The sequence below is a fragment of the Biomphalaria glabrata genome, chromosome 12 (genome assembly GCF_947242115.1).
Source record: "Biomphalaria glabrata chromosome 12, xgBioGlab47.1, whole genome shotgun sequence".
Lineage (NCBI taxonomy): Eukaryota > Metazoa > Mollusca > Gastropoda > Planorbidae > Biomphalaria > Biomphalaria glabrata.
The window spans coordinates 35,738,453-35,754,606 of NC_074722.1; the positions used below are offsets into that span (position 1 = coordinate 35,738,453).

Consider the following 16,154-nt stretch of genomic DNA (forward strand, 5'->3'; position numbering starts at 1 on the left):
GACGTCATACCATCCGAATGTTGTTGTGACACTCAGTATCTGAATCACGCGTGAAGGCCAGGAGTTGGACTGGTTGTAAGAGGCATGCTATTGGAAAGATGGAAAACCAACCAAGTCTAACGAGCCCCTCCTGCCCGAAGCTTACTGGTTTAGGCGAAAGTGGCTCGCCTTTACCCTTCTCCTATCGGTGGTTGCGGTTCCTCCAGGCTCAGTATCTGAATCACGCGTGAAGGCCAGGAGTTGGACAGGTTGTCAGAGGCTATTAGGGACGCATGCTATTGAAAGCATTTTATGAGTAATGGTGATTGTAATGGTCCACAAATACAAAAACATTTTGACAACAGAGTACACTCCCCTACGTACGAAGAAACACAAAAGCCGCACAGAGAAGAAGTGAATGTCATTTTAATAAATGTAGTCTATACAATAGCTGATGATATTTACAACAACAGTATTCGGAATGAACAGAATTCATTGTGCACAATTCAATGCATACACACGTGACATGGCATTGGTGAAAGTAAATACTAGCATTACATAAGCTAAATATAATAAACTTTGCTGTAATTCACTTATTAATTCTACTCATACAAAAAAATAATTAATACAATGAGATGTCTCTATCACTAGCTTTGCAGAAAGTAAAACTATAAATGTCTATATAGTTCGTCCATCGTGGTTCGATGATGAACGCTTTTGTCATTTAGGGGGCTGATGGCTTTGTACTGGGGGTTTTGTGCCTCCTCATGTGGCTGGTGAGACATAAGTGAGCCTGGAATGTTTGGCTGCACATTAAAGGAAACTATACAGTCTTGCATTACAATTACCAATTATTAACTTTAAAAAAAAAACCTGTAACAAAAGGGATTTAATTTATTAAAAACACAATACCAATTATTCACAAGTTATCTCCCCCCTTTCTTGTGACATACTTGTGACACAATTTGTAGTGGTTAACATATATCCTTAAAATTTTATAAATTTCTGAAACTGAGCCTTCAGTTTATTGTCTCAGAGTATTTGTTGACACCAGATTTTAAAAAAATATATCTTTTGATAATAGAACTACTGTTAGTGTTAATAAACAAAAATCAAAATAACAAACAATTTACAAATCTTTTGAAAATAATAGACCTAAGCTAAAAACTATGACCTTTCATCTAAATGTCAAAAAGAATTGTATCTTTTATTTATTTTTTTTTAATTCTAAGTTTCAGAAACCAATAACAAGATTATTGACAAAAATGATTTATTAAGCATGAATTTAATATTCTTTTTAATAATGAGATGATATTAAAAAAAACTAAAATTCAACATTTCAATATCAAAGTTAAGTATGACGGAATACTCTTTTAAATTCTATAAGATTCTAGAATATTCTGATAAATCTAGAACTTATTAAGTCAGCTAATATTCTCAGTGACATTTTTGTTTTACCACAGTCAAATGATAAATTTTAACAGGATTTTTTTAAATTAAGAAAATGTCTTTTCGACATTGCTAATTCTCATTTAATTTTACTTTTAAAACCTCAAAGTTTTTATCAAAAGTAGAAATTAAAACTACAAATTTGGAGAATATGAAATAAATGTACATACATTATCATCAATTTTATTTTAAAAAATTTATTTTACAATTTTGGACCTATATATATACAAAAGTAATTTATTACAGTTTCACTAACACTGTATACATAATGTAATACATTATAGAATGAGACATAACTGCATATTGTATATTCTGTCTATTTAGATAATTAATATGAACTTGCAAAGATTTTGTTATGTGTCTATTCTAAGAATAATATATTGATTGCTTAGTGAGAAGGAAAGTGGTGACAGAGTGGTAAAAACTGGGATTTTTAATTTCAGGATTTTTTTGGGCGCCGCTGAGTCCACCCAGCTCTAATGGGTACAACATTGTTTGTAAAATGTTTAACATGTTTCAGATGTTCCTTCAGAGTTGAAGATAATTACTTCCTAGTCCAAACCTCCCGCAGGACAATGGGGGATGGGAGCAGGCAGGGTTTGAACCCTGGACCATCAATAAATCTGAACGACAGTCCAGCGCGCATACCGCACGACCAGGCAGCCATCCTGGTCAACATTGGTTGGGAAAAGTAAAGCAGTTGGTCACATGACACCCTTGTTAACAGTTCACCACAGATCACAGATCAGAAGGTTTGATATGAGAAGTTTATTTTCACTTAGCGAGACAACAAAAAAAAAAAAAAAAGGAAATTGAGTTTGTTTGATAAGTTTCAGATCTTCCTTCAGAATAGAAAAACGTTTTAGGTCTTAGTTCCCACCTGTTTGATTTGTTTCTGAAATGTTTAATAAAATGTTTCGACATGTTTCCAATGTTCCTTCAAAGTTGAAGATAATTTACTTCCTAGTCCAAACCTTCTGCAGGATGATGGGGATTGACAGGGTATGAACCCAAGACCATCGAGAAGTCCGAACAACAGTCCAGAGCACATACCCCATGACTAGGCAGCCTGGAGGGGATGGAAGCAGTCAAAGTTCAAACTCAAGATTATTGTAATGACAACCTGAAGGGCATACTACAAACCCAAGCAGTTCAGTTGACTTTTAATTAATCAGAAATTTTTAAAAATATCATATTGAAAAGATTTTAAATGTTTGTTTTTTTTATATCAAAGATATACATACGTTTGTGATACAATTTAAATGTTGAGTTTACTATTCATTGATATGCAAAAATCTTTACAAGAAAACATTATAATACAAAGTCCTAGTGACTGCAATAAAATTATTAAACTTAGCATTAATATATTTTCCAAATCAAGTAGAGTACAGTGTTCCCTTGACTTTTGGGGGGGGGGGATATGTTCCAAGACTACCTGCAAAGTGGAGACGCAGTATATGATTTCATATACATACACTATTTGTGGATATGAACAGTATCGCAGGACATCCTTTAACACTTTCAACCCTAAAAAACAATTTCCCATTCCCTTAATAAACTTAACATGCTGTTTCTTTTTAAAAACCTCCTTAAATAGTGAGTCATTTTTAAAAGTGTCATAGAATACTGTACTGTATGTTGCATTACAGTATAAAAGAATAAGTGTGTGTAGTAAGGCTCTGCTACTATAGTCTGCTATAGAATGAATGTTGTACATTCACATCGAACTGCTGCAAAAAAATGTGTAGTTTTATAAAAACAATGAGATTTTTCTATTAATATTTTTTTAAAACCCCTTTTGCAGATCTTCCGCGAAAATTGAATCCACGAAAGCCAAGAGTCCATTAGATTGTAAATTAAACATAGTACTACCATATACACATATACTTTTCATTGTGCAACAAATTAGTCAATATAATTATGCATATTTATGTACACCTTAATCACAATTGAAACATTTGAGATTTCCCTGAAAATTAAATTTCACTAGTTGTAGGGTGAACAACAGGATAGGCAGCCTTCACTGTTTGAAAAAGTTCTAAGTAATGGTAGATTAGCTAGGTTGTTGAGGACTATTCATAGTGATCAATACCATTCAAGTTACAGACTTTGCTTGTGTGGAATATTTGCTTTGTTTTTACTGTTTCAGATACTTCATCTGAATTGAAGATTATTACATGCTAGCCCTAACCTCCAGCAGGAGGGACCATGAAGACAACAATCCAGAGCACATACGATCCAATTAAGCAGCCACTACATGACCAGGAATATGTTAAACAATGCAACTATATAGCTATGTACAGATGGACTGTCCTTATGTGCATTTTTATGCATACCACATTTAAAACAACATTTTAATATTGACACGGAGCAAAAAACTCTTTGGCAGCAATGCTCACACCCCTCAATCACTGGTGTTTGTTGTAATAACAAGGCTAATAATGACTTACAAGTTATTCAATGTTATGGTAAATGCATAATCAGAACACAGCAAATGTCTAAACAGAAGTTCAGACTTAATAGTTCAAACTGAATCTTAGGAAGTCTTGTGACAACACTCTTAGAAACTTTATTGGAATCAAACTGATCAACAGTGTTGATTAAAGTGTGTTTAAAACTTAACACAAATCACAGCTCTATCCCCTCATAATGGAAGAAACATCAGAACTGAACGAATGAGAAATTGACATTGGACGTCAATATCTTCCACTAATTCCATTCGAGAAAAAAAAAAATTTGAATCTGATAATATCAACATCATTTTATCACACAGTTGAATTATCAACATGATGTTGAAAGCTTCTGGATGACAGCGGATAGAAATTCTATCCAGCTTTAAATTTTGAGTCACGTTGCTATGGCGTCAGGGTATGGTACCATCAAACTGGTTAGCACTAGTCCTAGTCTGACCCCATTAAACTCTGGAGGCTGTAAGCTGCTCTTCTTCCTCTCCTAGGGCATCACTTTGATCTTTTTGCTGCTTCTGAAATTAAACAACAACACATCAATACACTGAAATATAACTTTCACAATATTCAGTCAAATATCCACTTAAAATTTTGTCTCTGTATTCCAACCCTTTTAAATGACATTTTGGGGTTTGGATGTCCAGTTGTAATATTTTGCTTATGCCTATCCCAGGTAGCCACCAGTTAATTAGTTGGACAACTTACTAGCAGTTGTCACCTGCCTATGGTAATAATAATTATAATAATAAGGCTTGTCTTTGAGTCTGAAGATTAATGAGGAATGCAGTATTTCCCATGGCTACGCAGCCCCAGATGTGACCTACATATTTTGCCACACCCAGATCAAGCATAATTATTGCCCGTCAGTGGTAGATTGAGATTTTCTTTTCGCCATCTGCGTCTGTCCTCGGCAGTGGATTTTCTGTTCGTCTCAAATGTGTATCCTGCGGCCTTTGTGAGTGACCTCCAGCTGTCTCGTTCTGAAGCTGCTTGCAACCAGGTGCTCTCTTCTTTGTCATCTAAGGCAATTAGGTGCCCAAGCTGGTCTTTAAAGCATTTCTGTGGGGCATCTCTTGCTATGGTAAATAGGAATGATATTGTTATGAGCGAATGATATAGATTTGCTTCATGTATGGAAATATTTTGTGGTTTCATGGATGTCCCAAGATGGCTAACTGTATTATGTGCTTCAGACAGTTGGCACGATGGTTCCCAGTTGTAACCCTGCCCACTGTCATCCATTTCCATCCTGCTGGAGATTAGGGCGAGGGTGTTATAATTTTCATTTCTGAAGGAACTTTGGAAATAAAAAACAAACAAAACAAAACTGTTCAGATTCCATCGCAACACACTGGTCCTCAAATGGCTTCCCTCTGAGTCTTTTCCTTTAAGGCATGTATTTTTTTTTTACTTTACCATGTCTAGTATATTTTTGTAAATTTTTTAACGAGATGTTTTCTGATTAAGAGGAAGAAGATGGTGTACCAGCATGTTGGTTAGTTAGATTTGAACAGGATATCAGGAGAGGCTAAGAGATACAAAAAGTCTTATGTTCAGTTCCACCTCACATGGAGCACCACATTCCTATATTATTGCCGCCTGGATGTGTAGTTTGTGTTTAAGTCTATCCTAATGATGGTCCTGAGTTTAAACCCTGCCCACTGCCATCATGCGGGAAGCTTAGGCTGGGATGCAACAATCTTTTTAAAGGGACGTACAAAAGATACAAAACATAACTATAAAAAAAACAACAACTAAAACCATTCGTAAATGATCTTCAAATATTTGAAATATAAATGTAAACATAAACACTATAAATAACAAGTTCAAATAAACCTTTAAAAAATATTTTAAAAAAAAAAAGGTTATATAAGGGAAATAACTCCACACTTACAACCATGTATACCAAAACTGTAAAATTATTTTACATTTCGGTGTCAAGAAAATTACCACTATTTTACTAATTATTTTAGTTAATTTTTTTCATTGACATTAAATATTTGTGCAAAGCTTCAACTTGAATCGAGAATGGGAATTATGTTCAAAATTTGTATCAGACAGACAGACAAAATTGATATAAGCTTTGTATAAATGGAGTAAAAGGAATAATTACAAAATTTGTCATTCCAGCACAAAGAAATACAACTTAATTACCAAGAGTTGCTTGATTAGGCGCTCCAATGTTTGTTGAGTTTCTGCCAGTTTATCTAATCTTGAAAATGTTGACATGTACACTTCCTCTAACTGACTCTGAAAGTTGGCAACAAGACTTAAGAGTTTTTAGTCAATAAAAATAGTACAAAAGGAAGTAACTAAGCAAAAATGAAAGAGAAATTTAAAGCTGACTATAGGCTTCCTTTACAACTATAAATATATAAAAATGATAATCAGAAAATCAAATTTAAATTTTAACCCTCATTTTTCACTGAACCGCCAAATCTAAAATATTTGTATGTAACAAAAATGTAATTTGCTCTGATAATGAACTTTAAAATTCAATGACTGTGAAACTGATTACCAATCTTTACACTTAATAAAACATTTAGCAATGTAAACATATAACTCATATGTACAACATTGGATTTAAGGGAAGGCAGGTAGATCTACAGCCCCAGGTACTCAACAAGAATGGGCTCTTCATAAATGTGATTAAAAATATATCTGAATTTCGACGGTCAGAAACTTTAAGTAGTATTTTTTTGTAACAATTTTTTTGCATTTTTATGACTGGTAAAAATGTCATGTTTAAGAAGTGTATGCTAGTAGCAGAAATAAATCCAGCTCCGGATACACAACAGTCAGTCTACCAAGAGCCTTATCCTCCACAAACTCAAAAATATGCACTTTTTAAAACTAAAATTTGCAAATTAAATATTTTTTTTAGAAGGAAAGTGAGATTAAATCTAAAAGAACTCTATTTCATTCTACTAAAATGTAGCATGACTATGTGAATGTTTTTGTTGCTGTTTCTATTTTGGAGAAAAGAGTCCTTGACAACAAAATTTCCATTAGGATCAATAAAGCAGTCTTAGTCTTAGCCTGTCATAGATTTGCTACAATATTTTAGGATACATTGCTTGTATATTGCTTGTTCTAGGTTGGATTAAATATTTCTCTTCATTTTAAAACTTACTGAATTTTGCAATATTTAAGGTGAGAAGAAGTAAGCATTAAAAAACATAATGTGATATTACTCCATTGTCCACATCCAGGAGTATATATATATCATACTCCACTAATATTTACAGGCTGAGGAAACTTTAAAAAAACTTTACAATAAACGCATATTGTTTAAATACATGTTTCTTGTAAAAAGAGTATATCTTTTGTCTTTATTGTTTAATGAAAAACAATGTATTCCTTTGTAATGGCAACCTAGTATTAGGTATTTTTGTATTGCAGCATTAAATGAAATTATGATGCAATAAAAATGTATGTTTTATTTTTTACGATTGCAGTGAAAATCTGTAGCTTCAATCTTAACTCTTTCTCTCTGTAATTATTTACCACATTCTGATGGAATCAACGTTTGTATTGTTGGTTAGGAGAGAAAGAGTTAAAGAAATTTGTTCAATGTTCTCACTATCTACCCTTTTTATACAATTAGAAAAAAATAATAATTGTAAGCCAAGATATAATACCAATCGTTTGTCGACAAGTATTTGCATCTGTTGGATTTGTGCTGAGATATTCTGATAGGTCAGGTCTGAGGCAGGGGTCTGAATGATAGACATTGCGTGGGAGCGTCCATTTCCACTTCCCTGTCTCTCAAAACTTTTCTCCTTGGTCTGCTTGAGTCTGCAGGAAACAAAAGAGAAAAATACAAATCAAAGTTCTACGCAGGTGATATTGTAAAACGCAACATTCTAATAAGTTTTGTAAATCTTGCCTGGTTGTGCGGTTTGCGCGCTGGACTGTCGTTCAGATTTATCAATGGTCCCGGGTTCAAACCCTGCCCTCTCCCATCCCCTGTCATCCTGTGGGAAGTTTGGACTAGGAAGAAAACTATCTTCAACTCTGAAGGAACATCCGAAACATGTAAAACATAAAAACTGAATTCTCTCCACAATGCTAATTTGCCCCCACCAAAATAAAGTTAGTATTTTGCCACAATCAAGACTCTTAAGATCTAAGATCATAATCTGCAATTAAAACACAATCATACATAGCAGAGTTGAGTTTATTTTGAATATCTATGTGTCATAAACTACTTGGCAATTAAAAATTGGCTCATGTTCAAAATTCAAACCAGAAATTTAAGTGAAATTATAGTTCTGTTTGCACCCAAAAGACAGACAGAAACCAGATACCTCATTGGCTCCTCCCCCACATGTTCACAGAGAATAGAATAATATGTAAGAAGCCTTAAACTAAATCTATATGAAATATAAAGTAGTAGTTCAGTGTTTCTGTATATCTCTCTCTCTATATATAGAAAGCCGTATGTGCTGCCAATGAAATCCCCCTTAAATCAGCACCCACTCCCTTGATAAGTAGATACGCCCTTGGTAAATGATAACCCTAGCAAGCTCTATTCTGTCCTGATCTTCCAGCAGAGAGTAACCTGAAGTTTAAACTATAATATTGTATAGTCAAAAGTACTATACACAGGGGCAGCAACTCAATCTTCTCATTTAAATACAACAAGCTTGACTTCCTCAATAGTTTCCCTGTAAGTCCGCAAGTCAAGCTGGAGTAAAGTCCCTTGGTGAACAGGATTACTTTCTTTCATTTCCTGTTTTTTTTTTTTTTAAATGTTTCGATTAATGTGTACAACTTTTCCCAACCAGTTTTTAACCCACCTCTTCCAAAACTCTCTTTTCTTTTTTGTCGCAGTGGCCGCCCTTAGTTCAAGACAGTTTCAGCTTCCTCCACTTCCAGTTGACGTAACGACTTGGGGCCCACCCCTTTTAAAAATATAAATAAGCGTTCAAAGGGGACTAACCTGTTTAATTTTGGTGAGATCTCGGCATCATGTGCATCGAATGTAAATTGAACTTCACTGTCAGAGTTCTGCCCCCTGTTTAGCACATTGGCAGAGGGAAAAAAATGAAAACAAAGAACAGTTAGAGCTTCATTTTGTTAATTCACGAACTATTATTTCAAATAATTTACATTTAATTGCAGTTTGAATCAGATACAACATTGGCATTATATTTAAATGCTATATACATTTCGATTAAAAAAATTGCTACATATTAATTTAAAATAGTACATACAATTAAAGAAAACAAAAACTATTATAAGACTTTGACAAAGCATCAAATGAGTCACTTGCATGCACGGATCATGCATCCGCGGTTGAACACACTACACAGCACTATCTCATACTAGGACATGGAGCACTGACACATTTCCACCCCTAGTGTTACGAGCCTTTGACCATGGTAGTTTGTCCTATCAAGAAGACTTAAGCACTGAAGAGCTTCTTGAAGCGAGTACGAAAAACAAAACAGGTCTACAATGTATAGAATATATTTTCAAATCTAGGGCAAAGTTAAAATTGTACAAAGTTGTAAAATACTGCAATCCCTTTATATGCATCCAAAAATATCTGATTATAGGTTAACACTCTAAAGTAAAACGTGACTAAAATAAATGTGCTAAATTTTGAAGCTTGTAGTTGGCATTAGCACACTGATGGGAGTCCAAATTTGAGAATCCCCAAATTAGTGTCCGAAATTTGTTATTTTTACATTAAATATTACGATATTATCTCATGTCATGAAATCGAATATCAACGTTCAGGGGCCCCTAAAGAGATTTAGCCACCGGGCCCCCAAATCCTTAGCTGCGCCACTGCTTTATTTGCGCCCCTATCAGGGGCGAGATTGCCCTACTCGCCACACCAAAACGCCGCTCCTGGCATCATAGAAATGTTAAAGATACACAGAGTTGACACTTAACTTCAGTTGTGCATTACGTATTTCTGTTTGTTTGTCGATTCCGTCAAGTCCCGTTTTTCGATGGACACCTATTTAGATATCTTTATAAACTCAACAACAAGGACAACCAACCAGATTAACTCTTTCTCTTCTCACTGACGATACCAGCGTTGATTCCATCAGAATGTGGTAAAAAACTTACGGAGAGAAAGAGTTAATAAATGAATCATTGAATGAAGTAGAGTCCGATTATTATTGTAGATTTTCGTACATGTCGGAAACGCTATAAATAGCTAGCTTTTTATTTTTTTTATATCCGGTGTACAAAATAAGAGAAGTGACCTTAAGCTATATGATAATTTAACTTTTTTATTTTTTAATTTTTTAGATTAATAATTAGTCTTTCACTCCATAGGTTTGATACGAAGATCAGCTGTCAAGATATAGAGGTATTGTTAAAATTAGAGCTTATTTCTTTTTTTATTATTATTTAGCGTCCATGACATCGTTAGTTTACCATGACAATCTCAAATTTGTTTGACATTTGAGATTTAAGTTATTGGAACCATTTTTAAAACTAAAAAAAATGGCATAACATGTATCACTTATTTGACACAGATAGAGTTCAGCAATGAGAAAAAAAGGAACAGTTAATTGTATCACTACAAAAGCAACAGTTAATTGTGGTAAAATCGTGTATCCTAATACTCCACTGCCTTTCTTTTGGCTTGTGTTCAATACGACTATATCTAATTTTTAAAAGAAGTCTAGTGTATATACAAGTATTAGCAGTGTATACAAAAATACCTATACATCCACTCCCACAACACGGCACTGTACAACCACTGACACCAGAGTAATCAATAGGTCACAAGAAGCGATGGGATAGTTGCCAGAAACCAACAATCACTAACAGTCCAGTAACGGCACGGTAACAGTCCAGTAACGGCATAGTAACAGTTCAGTAGGCAGTAACACCACGGCAACATCACAGTAGCAGTCAGCAGCAGTCCAGGCTGTTAGGGCCTTTTATTTACACTGTATTGAATGCGAGCAACTTAAATATGTACAAAAGGCCATGAAGAGAGCTTAAGCCAATGTACAATGGCCATGAAGAGAGTTTAAGCCAATGTACAAAAGGCCATGAAAGGAGTTAAGCCAATATACAATGGTCATGAAGAGAGTTTAAGCCAATGTACAAAAGGCCATGAATGGAGTTAAACCAATATACAATGGTCATGAAGAGAGTTTAAGCCAATGTACAAAAGGCCATGAATGGAGTTAAACCAATATACAATGGTCATGAAGAGAGTTTAAGCCAATGTACAAAAGGCCATGAAAGGAGTTAAGCCAATATACAATGGTCATGAAGAGAGTTTAAGCCAATGTACAAAAGGCCATGAATGGAGTTAAACCAATATACAATGGTCATGAAGAGAGTTTAAGCCAATGTACAAAAGACCATGAAAGGAGTTAAGCCAATATACAATGGTCATGAAGAGAGTTTAAGCCAATGTACAAAAGGCCATGAATGGAGTTAAACCAATATACAATGGTCATGAAGAGAGTTTAAGCCAATGTACAAAAGGCCATGAAAGGAGTTAAGCCAATATACAATGGTCATGAAGAGAGTTTAAGCCAATGTACAAAAGGCCATGAAAGGAGTTAAGCCAATATACAATGGTCATGAAGAGAGTTTAAGCCAATGTACAAAAGGCCATGAATGGAGTTAAACCAATATACAATGGTCATGAAGAGAGTTTAAGCCAATGTACAAAAGGCCATGAAAGGAGTTAAGCCAATATACAATGGTCATAAAGAGAGTTTAAGCCAATGTACAAAAGGCCATGAATGGAGTTAAACCAATATACAATGGTCATGAAGAGAGTTTAAGCCAATGTACAAAAGGCCATGAAAGGAGTTAAGCCAATATACAATGGCCATGAAGAGAGCTTAAGCCAATGTACAAAAGGCCATGAAAGGAGTTAAGCCAATATACAATGGTCATGAAGGGAGTTTAAGCCAATGTACAAAGGCCATGAAGGAAGTTTAAATCACAACATCTAAATAATTGATTCCCAATCTACGGCCCGCCTGTCATTTCAAGCCTGTGACGCGTCATAATACGGCCCCTCAAATTGTTTGCTGCCCATAGTAGATAATAAAGCCGCAGAAACTCAGTTCCATTGGGATTTACTTTTCCTTTGGCGGTAGTGTGAGCAGTGGCACGCGTGTCGGAACTATAGATGACCGACCCCCCGCCCCTAGTATGCATCCAAAACTGAACGGTGAAGAGTAGAAATATTTTTGCCTCTTTCTGGCCCTTTTTGTCTCAAGATATAGACCTTATGAGGAATTCAACATTAGATGACCTCACCTGGTAAACATTCTTATAGAAGTAAAAGTGTAATAATTGTTTTAACTCGTAAATACAGTTGTGAGTCTAACTTAAAATAGTTGATATCAAATAAATATGTTTATAAATATAATCACATAAATGCACATAGTCAACGAATTCAAGACTTAAAAATGAAAGTACAAATTCTAGGAAACAAAGTGAAACAATCTTTGAGACCAAATAAATGAGAATAGCATATCTACAGGAGAACATCTGACTATTTGGGCAATTATTTTTACACCACAATTGAAACGCTGAAGTAAGCTTAAAAATTACTCAGGAAGAAAAACTAAGGATGAATTAAACATTAGTCCACAAAAGCTTGATATTTTTAAATATTTTTTTTTTTAAATGGAAAATAGCGCTACCAAAAATAAATTAGGAATAATAAGCTACATTTTCATTTAAAAATTACTCATGTAATGGCCGCAATATCATACCTCTATTGTAGAGATGCTATCTATCCCGATGTAACATAGTTGTATAAAGCAAAATGAAATCAATGAGAACAGATTTTAAACAATAAAAATTAAATACGCTTGTAGACTAAAATATTGACAAGTTCAGTTCTAGAAATAACTACACAACTAGGAAAAGAAAATACGAAAATAATTCTATAACTTAATGATAAGCGACTTGCGAACCGCAATGTCGAATCTAATGCAGGCTTTTAAAAGAAAGGGGATTACTGTTAATCTATAGCTTGTTATATAACTTATATAATCTTATTGTTTATTATATAGATTTTATGTTTTTGGTTGTTTTATTTTAGTAAATAAATTTCTGTTAGTTGATTTCCATTAAAAAAAAAAAAGCAGGAAAATTTGTATATATCAGGGGATGAAGGGTTTGTATATATTCGTTATATGTGGGAAGATAAAAAAAAAAATTATTGCATAAAAGTGTAAAAGAAAATTCGAACATCTGCTGTGCTAATAGTCATAAGCCGAGGATGTAAAAATAAAAAAAAAATGTACAAAATTAATGAAAACAAAATCATATCCTCTTCTAAAAATAAGAACAAACTATAAATAAACGAAAGAATTAATCAAGATAAACATAACTATTCTATGTAAAATCATTCCAAAATTGACAAAACTAATGAAGATAATACTGTCAGAACAGAAGACTACAAGTCAGAATAGACACAACACAATATTTATACTTCTCTCACTCTCTACGTAAGGAGATAGTAAACTCTGCTGTGCATGCAACTGCTAATGCTGTATGTAGACAAATTGAAAGCGACAAGAAGGGAATACAATACGGAGAGAAAGCTGCCTAAATCAGAGACTTTACCTCTGCACAGCTCGACTAGTCGGGGTCTCAGCGTCGTTCAGCCTGGGAAAAGACTGGGAACGGAGTGCGAGGTGATTCCCGCATGGCGACAACGTTTTCTGGTTCTCTGGGGCGTCGCTGTCGCTGGACGTCCGGTATTTGTTGTTCAGCCGTGGGCTTTGGACGGCGAGGTAGGCGTTGGTCTTCATCAGCCTTTGCCGGAAGGAGTCCGGAAGGTGCTTGCTGATAAATTTGGAGAAGTTCTCGGCAGGGTCGCAATGACAGGACAGGCTGAAGGGGCTCGGGGATGCCTTCTTGAAGCAAGGGACAGGAGAAGCCGGCACTGACAGGGGCGCTTCTACCTTGTTCTCAGCCTGGGTTTCTGACTGAGAGAGGACTCGAGGATTCGAGGAATTGATCAGCTTTCGAATTCTCGCTGGGGAATGCTTTGTGTTGCTTGAGTTCTTGCTCTTAACGTACGTTGGAGAATGCCTTGTTGGTAACGATTTGATTGAGAACGAACTTTTGAAAGACTCGTCTGGGCTTGTTGGCTGGGCATCTGCAGCTTCGATATTTGCTGAAGGAGATAGGATAACTGGATAGTTGCCCAGAGCCTCGTTTTGTATAGATGCAGCGAGGCTAGAAGAGTTCTCCTCGCTTTTCGAACAGCTACTCCTAGACTGTGGCGTGAAAGACAATGCGTGAGATGACGCGAGGTACCCCGAAGACGTCGCCGAAAGATCCAAAGGATTAGATTGTTCCGTCAATGAGGGTGTCATCGAAGCTTCTTCGTCGTTGTTTACTGTTAATGAATAGGGCGCTGGCAGGGCGTTAGTGACTGGAGCTTCTCCCTCGGCGTCACTTTCCTGCAATGGATGACTTTGAGGCTCATCAGTGTCCTCTGTACAGACCGGCATGTAAGCTACAGGCTCTGAATACTTCCGGTGTGTTCCTTTCGTTAGCTTAGGACCGAAATGGCTTGATTCACCCTCAAAATATGCCTGCATTAACGAAGACCCTCTTTTAATCCCTCCAAATATGGACATCTTCTCTTGCACATGTTTGAATGTGACAATCTCGTTGTCTTCTATGGAGTTATCTACAGAGGTATCCCCACCTGCGCGCGACGCGTCTTGACATGTTTCTATATTCAGCTTGATGCTACATTTTTGAGGCAAGGGGCTGGAGTTCCCGCTCTGGTCGCTGTGCCTGGACTGGTCGTCCAGAGATTTGGTCATGTACTGATTTTGAACCCGATGCCCGTCGTCATCTAAGCTACGCCTGCGACCCCTGCGACGGTTAAACGCGTGCTTAAACCGAACGCATGCCGTACGGAGATAACCCAAGCTACGACGCCTGCGCGCGGGGGCGCGGATAGGCGCGGGGTCCGCGGGAGGCTGGTCAACGAGTACCACAGGGGTGTGAACCTGAGCCAGCGGTGATGCGCTGGTTGGGGTGCAGTCTCGGCTAACGCGGGAATCTTTCAGACAAGGCTGGGCTACACACCTTTGGTTTCCAGAAGGCGGGCCGTTCCCGGTTGTGGTTGACGCCGGCGGAGAGCCGCTGATGTGGTTGATGATTTGCGCGCTCTGCCGTCGGACCGCCGGGTTTAGGCTCCGAAGTGTCTGCAGTAGTCTGTTCTGGACGGTTTGAGACCCATTGGAGAAACTTCCCTGCTGGTCAGTGCTGCCTCGACATTTTAAAGGTTTTACTCTCTGTCTGTGAGCCTCCACCTCTCGTAGACGCCTCTGGCCGTAGTCTCTGATGATGGACTATGAGAAAGAAGGAGAGTTTTAATATTTGAAAATGAAACACTTATGCTAAACAAAATGCACATTTAAATTGTGATGTTTATAAATATATTCAACATTTTTCTCACCACATTTTTGTTTAAAAAAGCAAAGACTTAAGACTTTTTGAATCATATCCTATTGGTGTTACTACTCCTAGCAAAAGCAAATATTAAAGGGAGATAACTATCACCAAAGCTCTAAACAAACCAAATGTATAGTAAGCTTAAATCTTAATTATTTTATTTTTGCGCCTCAATGCACCTTCTCTTGGAAGATTTGAACCCAAGCTTCAGTCACGTGGCCTGACAACAACAGGTGAACATTTCACAAATCAATGTCTATCTAATACCTGGCATTGGCTTGGAGGAAAGCTCAACTGGCATACAATACATGAATTTTGGGCTTTGATAGTAACCAAATAATTTTATGTAAAACTATGAACTATGAACAATTTCTGGTTTACGTTCGTTTAGAAATCTGAGATCCTTGTTCTTTGTAATAAATATTAAAAACTGATCTCATTCTGACTACTGGCTTAAGCTCCTCTATTTGCGACGATGTATTTACATAACTGATGAACTGCGGTGGGTATATGACCATGAACAGTGTAAATGATCATGAACTATATAGAATTTCTCTATAACCTTGACTGCTCTACAGTATTATATGGTCTGGACGTGGATATGTTAATTTTTTTGTCCTTTATGTTAAGGTATAATCCGAATTGGAGGCACGGTGGCTGAGCGGTAAGGCGCTTGGATTTAGAACTTCCGGGGATTCGAATCCTGGTGAAGACTGGGGATTTTTTTATTTCGGGATCTTTGGGCACCTCTGAGTCCACCCAGCTCTAATGGGCACCTGACATTAGCTGGGGAAAAGTAAAGGCGGTTGGTCGTGGTGCTGG

The 16,154-nt window shown here is 36.3% G+C and overlaps 1 protein-coding gene across 2 annotated transcripts in view; it reads right to left on the minus strand.

The window, feature by feature from the left end:
* Positions 1 to 385: 385 nt before the first annotated feature.
* LOC106066866 (cGMP-gated cation channel alpha-1-like) overlaps positions 386 to 16,154 on the minus strand; it is a 168,512-nt gene continuing 152,743 nt past the window's right edge. For both annotated transcript variants that reach the window (XM_056006317.1, XM_056006318.1), the window contains exons 10-14: positions 14,964 to 15,229; positions 8,842 to 8,916; positions 7,538 to 7,694; positions 6,051 to 6,146; positions 386 to 4,411 (exon numbers count right to left, since the gene is read on the minus strand). In XM_056006317.1, the coding sequence (XP_055862292.1) occupies positions 4,343 to 4,411; positions 6,051 to 6,146; positions 7,538 to 7,694; positions 8,842 to 8,916; positions 14,964 to 15,229 (663 nt within the window). In that variant the 3' untranslated portion in view covers positions 386 to 4,342. The remainder of the gene's footprint in view (positions 4,412 to 6,050; positions 6,147 to 7,537; positions 7,695 to 8,841; positions 8,917 to 14,963; positions 15,230 to 16,154) is intronic.